Source organism: Brassica rapa, chromosome A09, assembly GCF_000309985.2.
Source record: "Brassica rapa cultivar Chiifu-401-42 chromosome A09, CAAS_Brap_v3.01, whole genome shotgun sequence".
NCBI lineage: Eukaryota > Viridiplantae > Streptophyta > Magnoliopsida > Brassicales > Brassicaceae > Brassica > Brassica rapa.
In genome coordinates, this window is record NC_024803.2 from 2,030,086 (window position 1) to 2,037,250 (window position 7,165).

The 7,165-nt window shown below is 39.0% G+C and overlaps 3 protein-coding genes and 2 non-coding genes across 6 annotated transcripts; 4 read left to right on the forward strand and 1 right to left on the reverse strand.

Moving 5' to 3' along the window:
* Nucleotides 1–207: 207 nt before the first annotated feature.
* Nucleotides 208–279, forward strand: TRNAP-AGG. The gene has a single exon. It is a non-coding gene; the product is annotated as a tRNA-Pro (tRNA).
* A 112-nt stretch (nt 280–391) lies between these two features.
* On the forward strand, nt 392–1,255 carry LOC103836997. Its single transcript, XM_009113329.3, has 2 exons — nt 392–821; nt 893–1,255. The coding sequence occupies exons 1-2, from the start codon at nt 453–455 to the stop codon at nt 1,049–1,051; spliced, it is 528 nt and encodes a 175-aa protein (XP_009111577.1). The 5' UTR covers nt 392–452; the 3' UTR covers nt 1,052–1,255.
* Nucleotides 1,256–2,322: 1,067 nt separating this feature from the next.
* On the forward strand, nt 2,323–2,394 carry TRNAD-GUC. The gene has a single exon. It is a non-coding gene; the product is annotated as a tRNA-Asp (tRNA).
* Nucleotides 2,395–2,638: 244 nt separating this feature from the next.
* Nucleotides 2,639–3,169, reverse strand: LOC103836998 (cyclin-dependent protein kinase inhibitor SMR7). The gene has a single exon (XM_009113330.3). It carries the CDS (start codon nt 3,157–3,159, stop codon nt 2,842–2,844), a length of 318 nt encoding a protein of 105 aa, XP_009111578.1. The 5' UTR covers nt 3,160–3,169; the 3' UTR covers nt 2,639–2,841.
* Nucleotides 3,170–3,176: 7 nt separating this feature from the next.
* LOC103836999 (denticleless protein homolog) lies at nt 3,177–6,804 on the forward strand. Of its 2 annotated transcripts, none has more exons than XM_009113331.3 (16): nt 3,177–3,761; nt 3,839–3,954; nt 4,059–4,167; nt 4,257–4,321; nt 4,419–4,457; nt 4,546–4,642; nt 4,706–4,796; nt 4,899–4,962; nt 5,044–5,120; nt 5,230–5,311; nt 5,418–5,497; nt 5,620–5,704; nt 5,792–5,860; nt 5,936–6,003; nt 6,085–6,133; nt 6,225–6,804. In XM_009113331.3, exons 1-16 carry the CDS (start codon nt 3,635–3,637, stop codon nt 6,606–6,608), a joined length of 1,602 nt encoding a protein of 533 aa, XP_009111579.3. In that variant the 5' UTR covers nt 3,177–3,634; the 3' UTR covers nt 6,609–6,804. The 2 variants fall into 2 exon arrangements, with proteins under 2 accessions (XP_009111579.3, XP_018510106.2); XM_018654590.2 differs by having other exon boundaries at nt 3,644–3,764.
* Nucleotides 6,805–7,165: the final 361 nt, after the last annotated feature.

Genomic DNA, 7,165 nt, shown 5'->3' on the forward strand with positions numbered 1-7,165 from the left:
GAATTTAAGCTGGAAATTTGATTAACTCAAGAAAAACGGCTACTTTTGGCTTAACAGTTTGTTTATCAAAAATCCCTTCTGAAATCAATTGTAAACCAAAAAAAATGAAGCTGGAGGTTAGCTAAAATCAACAGAAAACACCATTGTAGAGCTGGTCGAACGTTAAGAATTTGACTAATAGTTTAACTCAAGCTCACAAACACAAGAGGGCGTTTGGTCTAGTGGTATGATTCTCGCTTAGGGTGCGAGAGGTCCCGAGTTCAATTCTCGGAACGCCCCATCTTTTTTCCCCTTTTGCAGGCTTTTTTGGGCCTATTATATGTACTCGGCCTCATGTATCAAAGCTATGGGCCCATGTATCGAAGCTGAGCTGTAAAAAAAAAACATTTCTATTTGCTAAGATCTAAACCAAATCCACAGACTCCCACTGAATCTTCTCTCGCTCCACCGCGATGGAAAGAGAGGACGAAGAGTGGGAACTATGCAACGACGACGGCTTCGTTTTCAAGCGAGAGAAGCGGAGCCGTATCTCAAACCCCGGAGAAACATCCAATCCGGTGAATCCGGAGCTAGATCCCGCCGCCGAGGAGAGGAATCGAAGGATGCGGAAGAAGAGAACGCTGTCGAAGCTCAGACGCAAGTACCGGAGTGAGATCCAGCAGTGGGAAGCTCTGTCGAACAGATTCAACACCATGCAAGAGAAAGCTGCTCAGTTTCAAACGTCGCAGAGAGAAGAAGAGAGGTTAAACGCTAACGAAGCGACGTCGTTTCACGATGGTTCCTCTTCCGCGTCTATTTACCTCGATGAACTTCTCTCTGTGGTAATTAGTAAAAATGTTGAAATGGTTTGTCTTACGCATTAAATTAACTGTACTTGTTTGAGAATTTACAGACGGAGGCACAAGAAGTGATAATCAATGATGTCTCGAACATGTGCGAAGTTGCAGAGAACATAACTAGAGTGGAAGAAGAAGAAGAGAGGCAGTTATTATTTGATCTTGATGTTTGGAGCTCACCGACGAATCTAATGGCGTCGCTTTGTGCTGATTAAACACTTAGTTCTGAACCCTCTGCTCTGTACATTCCTGTCTTGTGTTCGAACTGTATTAACAAGATGTGAATAAACACAACATCTGCAGCATTAACTTACGAATCACATAGTGTTATATGTATGTGTAACAATGTAACATGTTTCAAACAATCTAAAGATGTTGGAAGGTAGAAGATTATATGGTTGAGACTAATTCTTTTAAGATTTTACCTGATGAGAGGATTTGATCTTTACAATACATTTAGTGTTCGTCTTCTTCAGATTTAGCTTATCAACATCAACTCCTAGTTCTATCAGTTTTGCAGTTAGCTTCTCTACTTTGCTCTCTTCTTAACCCAAACACACCAACAAGTCGTTTAGTTAGTTTTTACTTTGCTCTCTTCGGAAGGAATCTGTTATGTGTCTGTTATTCATGAAACTGCTTTTAACGGTAGCCTCGTGGAATACGTATAGTTCATTTACAATCTCGCAGGTCAACTTTTACAACTTAATAAAGAGAACTAACTAATCAAACCCAAAAGAATATTTTGACTGAAAATACAGATCATCTTTTAATCTGTCATTACAAAACTAGAACCTGATGCAGTATACAGAGCGTTTGGGTCTGCTCTGGTGTGAAAATCTCCGGATCATGCACTGGTGAGGGCAGCTCAGGGAGATCGCATTTCTTGAGCTTTTGTAATAAGAAGCGCAATTTTCTTCTTTGCCTAGAACACACAAGAGTGAGAAACAATAGCAATTCCACTCCTTATCGAAAGAAAAAGATTGAAAGTTCCTACAGAACCACACTTTAACTCGACCTATTCACATATACAAGTTGTATAATACAAACACACAAGAACATTTTCGAGAAAACAAATGAGAAACATAACTCCATGCCGACAGAATAACACTGAAAGCTCCTGGCATCCTGCAGGAACCACACTTTTAACTCAACCCTATCTCAACCTATTCACAGTAAGCAAAACCACACATAAACTCTCAAACTTAAACAAATACAATATGCCAAAAGGCAAAAGACTTATATACCCTTTTGAGGTTGTAAATGAGTCTTTCTTCATCAATTTTTTAGCTCTTCTAATCTCTCTTAACGTCTTACCAGACTCTTTACGCATCCTACTCTCCACTTTACTCCTTCCTCTCGATGTCGACATAGCTCGAGACCATCCCTTGAATACTTGAGCTCACTGTAATGGGGGGTTGAGGGTTTTAGAAGACAATTCTGATCATTTAACATTTATAAACTTAATATTAATTGCCTGGACAACAGTGTCGTTGTAGTATAGTGGTAAGTATTCCCGCCTGTCACGCGGGTGACCCGGGTTCGATCCCCGGCAACGGCGTAATTTTTTTATTTTGGGCGGCGAAACAGTGGAGAGGTAAAGGAGGAGCGTTTGAATGATCTCAGTGAAGTTTTGGCCGTTCGTTAGGATCTTCTTTCCCGCATGAAGTAACAATCATCCCTAACTCCCTGGGTAAATCTTCTGCACTCAGCCTCAAGTTCAGAACCTTTAACTAATTTTCGTTCTTGAACCAAATTCTGATTCAAGAAGCGACAGCTTATCCCACAAGACACCATAGCAGAGATGATTCAAGAGTGTTCAGTCTAATTTGATTTCGATTCCATTAGTGTTTTTTTTAGATTTTGGTTTATTTATAAAACCAAACCAAACTGATCATGAAAGCAAGCAAATTGCTGAAGAGTTAAAAGACAAATTAAAAGCCCATAAATAATCTGATTAAAGAATCTATTCTAAGTTTATAGTCTTGAGAATACATATCGTTTTACATTAACCGCGTCGGATAAACACCGTCTCCAAATCCTCCGGAGGCACGAAGTACTCTATACCGACATTGCTCCGACACTTCAACGCCGGTCGGCGTTTCCTTGGCGCCGGCGGACATTTCAGTTTCTCAGAGGCCTTGTCTCCTTTCGCTGTGGGAGTGATGCAGTACCCTTCGTCTTCTGCTTCTGTTTCTCTCTCCGGCTTTCTCAACTTCGTCTTCACCGGTTTCAAAGAAGCCCGAATAGAGATTTCGGCAATGACCCATTGTTCACCAGCAGTGTCTAATCCTTTACCGACTTGAGATTTCTTCGAAGATCCCATAATTTTTCTATTAGTCCCGATCAAGGAGTTGCGAAAACAAAAAGAAGAAAAAGATTGGAGGAAGGAGAGTACGGAGAAGAAGAAGAAGAAGGAATAAGTGAAAAGTCTGAGAAAGATTCACACTTACAAAGACACACGTCTTGTAATTGCCTTGCTTCCCCAGGAATTTTAAGACGAGGAAAGCTTACAGAGGAAGCAGAGGGAAGGGTAAAATAGGAAGTTAAATAACGTGTTTTATTTTGTTTTTGGCGCCATGGTGTTGAGAATCTTATCTCACAACGGTTCTCTTTCCCGCCACTTTCTGCGTTAGCCTGTTTAATGGGCCACAATTTAAAGCCTTATTACAAAATTAATGGGCTTTAAAGATGTATCGGGCTTTCTTTGTTCTAAGAAGTCAAAGCAAAACATTTCGAGTTTTTTAATTTTCCCGCGTGAAAGAGCCACCACTCTACACACCTTTTAACATCTTTCTCTGATGCAGCGTACGTGTCCATCATTCTCTCTTTTCTCCGATTCGATTTGCGGAGAAGCTCCGATGGAAAACTCCAGATCCAGATCCGTCTTCGTCGACATCGGACTAAGAGAGCTCAACGGATTTCGAGGTAGTTGTAACCTCTATACTTGACGAGTTTAACCTTCTCTTGACTAAACTTCTTTTTGCTGTTGTTGTTGGTTTCAGTAAGGAAGCGGCCGTTCTTCTTCGCAGATTCCGAGCTGGTTTGCAGAGAGATAGCCGGCGTAGCTGTCGAACACGACGGCGATCGGACTCCTCCCTTGGCCGTTTCGTTCTGTAAGGTATATATTTAGATCCAATCTCAAGTCTCGGATGAAAATATCTGATTAATTTCTGCAATTTTAGTTTAATTTTAAAGAGATATATACTCTAATTACCGTTACAGGGTAGCAGGAAGTCTCAGTTATTCGCGGTGTCAGATGAGGATGGGCATGTGAGCTTGTTTAATTCGAATCACAAGTTTGACTCTTCTGCAACTCACCAGGAGAATACATGTATTGATTGCCTCCTTTCCCCTTGATAAACCCTAACTTTTTTTTTATGGCGGGAGGCTTAGTTGAATATTGAATTGTGTTTGCTTCAGATAATGCCAGGCTTAGTGACTGGGTTGCTCATTATAATGCGGTGTTTGACATTTCTTGGATCAAGGTGTGCCGTTTGCTCTGCATTGAAATCTATATTCATGAATCTTTTATTGGAGTTAAGAGAAAGTTTGTTTGATGTGAATTTTTTTTTTTTTTTTTAGGGAGATAGTTGTCTTCTGACTGCTTCTGGTGATCAAACTGTAAGTAGTGAGAACAACATTATCAGTTGACTAGTTTGTGAGAATAACAGAAGTTAAGATAGGCTTCTTTTTTTTGATGTGAGTGCAGATTAAAGTATGGGATGTTGAGGAGAATAAATGTACTGGAGTCCTTATAGGACACACAGGAACTGTTAAATCAATGTGCTCACATCCAACACGTTCTGGTTTGTTTCTTGTGAATTTTCTCTTTTTTGTTTGTTTTCCATCTTAACTCTTGGTGTTTGCAGATCTTCTTGTCTCTGGCTCCAGAGATGGATGTTTTGCGCTATGGGATTTTAGATGCAAAAGTAGCTCTCACAAAGAGGAGTTTTGCATCAAGTAAAGTTATTTTCTCTAAACTTAGTTGTCAAGATCTTTCTCTGCTTCTTTTTTTTTGTTCTCTTCGAACCGTATTTGATTGTTGTTTTGGCCTTTGCACAGCTATACTGGCATGGTTAAAGGAGCTCATCTATCTCCTCTTTCGAAACGAATCAGACGTAGCAAGGTTTTTTACTACTATCCATTTTTGCGACTTTTCACTTTATAAGTATCCTATCTTTTCCGCTAATGGCTTCGTGTTTTTCAGGCTGCTTCATCAAGCATTACATCTGTGCTTTATCTCAAGGACGAGATCACAATTGCCACATCTGGAGCACCAGATAGGTACTTGCACAACATTAATTGAGTTCATGTAAAGGGTATTGCTAGTCCATAAAGTTTATAGCAATGTTGTTTACATACTTTTTGCTTTTTTTTTCTTCTGTTCTCTTAGCGCATTGAAATTTTGGGATACAAGAAAGCTGAAAGTTCCTTTTGCTCAAGCATCTCCACAGCCAGACTCAACAAACACTAAGGTAAGCTAATCTTCCTCAGATGATATAACACATTCACATGTTATTTCGGAACTGTTCAAATGGAAACTAGATTAATCTGCAATCTGGTTATTATTTTTGCTTTCAGGAAAAGAGAGCACATGGTATAGTATCATTGTCCCAGGACTCAAGTGGGACCTTACTCACAGCATCATGCAAGGACAACAGGTTTGACTTTTAATAATTTACACAAACTTTTCGTAGTAATTGCCCTGTACTATGAGAAAATCCTTGTTAAAACATCCAACTCTAATCAAATATGTTATCTCCTTTTCAATAAACTGTTGCAGAATCTATCTATACAACATACTGCAGCTTGACAAAGGACCTGTACAATCTTTCTCTGGTTGCAGAATAGATTCTTTTTTCGTAAGGGTAATAATGCATTGTCCAGAATTTGCCAACTGATTTGATTCTTAGCATTTTCACCAGCTCACTCTTCATTGAAATCTTGCTTTGCAGACAATGATTAGTCCTGATGGTGAATACATTTTAAGCGGTTCAAGCGACGGTAACGCATACATATGGCAGGTTCGATCCTCTGTTGCTTAGTTTGACATTTTCTCTAATAACTCAGTGATGCTTAAAGAACCGCTACAATTACAGGTCAATAAGCCTCAAGTAGATCCTACAATCTTGAAAGGCCATGACTCTGAAGTAACCGCAGTAGATTGGTAACTCCACTTCACCGAGTCTTTTATACTTACCTCGCTCTTACTTCATTTGATAATAATAAACTCAAATCTCTTGTGCAGGTCTCCGTCAGAGATTGGGAAGGTAGCAACAGCTTCAGATGATTTCACGGTAACAAAACATTTCACATGTTGATCAGAAACAAAAAAGTTATGTTTTGTTTTTCTCCATTTGCTTGACTTCTTCCTCTGTTTTTAATCAGGTACGACTGTGGAACATAGAAAACAACCGTTGCACAACCGCAAACGCATCAGCGTCAAGAGTTAAACGCAGAGTAACTGCATTGTCAAATACTGAAGCAACCAAAGAGAGACTTGAGATGAACAGAGAACCTGAGAGTCCCCAAAAGCATTCATCAGATGATGGTGATGACAATAATGATAATCAGTCAATGCCTATCATCAGAACTCCAGAGACTCAGAGAAAGAAAACATCGTTATCATCATTGTCATTCTCAGCCTCAGAGGAAGACAAAACATGCGAGAGAACACCAGAAACCGCGGTTGACAGTCCATTGTCTGTCCTAAACCCTCCTTCCTCTGTCAAAAGACGAACCATTAGAGATTATTTTCTTGTCACTCCCTAAACCGCTGGGTAATCTCTTGGCCATTCTTTTTGTCAAAAAATCATTAGTGTACAGATATTTGTAAGATTTATTAAATCCAGGTTATATCTGAATGTTTTTTTTTTTGCAAAAATAAACCAGAAGCTGTTAAATAGTAAGATTTTTATTGTATGTTCCTCAATTAGTACTACGTTTATTTAATACTACATTAACAAAACCATGGATAATATAGGCATATAGTATTGTGTTGTAACAACAGCAACTGGTTTATCAAAAGTAAGCTGCATCACCAGTTTCTCTATGCAAAAAGTATGCAATGAACACAAAATAGGTTTACATAGGAGTGTAATGATTACAACTTGATTAACTAGACTGAAACATATCACACTGAAACCTAGACATAACAGTTTATAAGTCATAACGATTTTTAAAGCCAAGTTCGATTCATCCCAACATATATCGACTTTTTTTCTCTGTAATTTCTTTGTATCAACTTTGCCTATAAGAAGCTGGCGCTGTAATTAAGCAAAACACTACAAAACATAATCTCCTAAACTTATCATACTCTGACAAAAAAT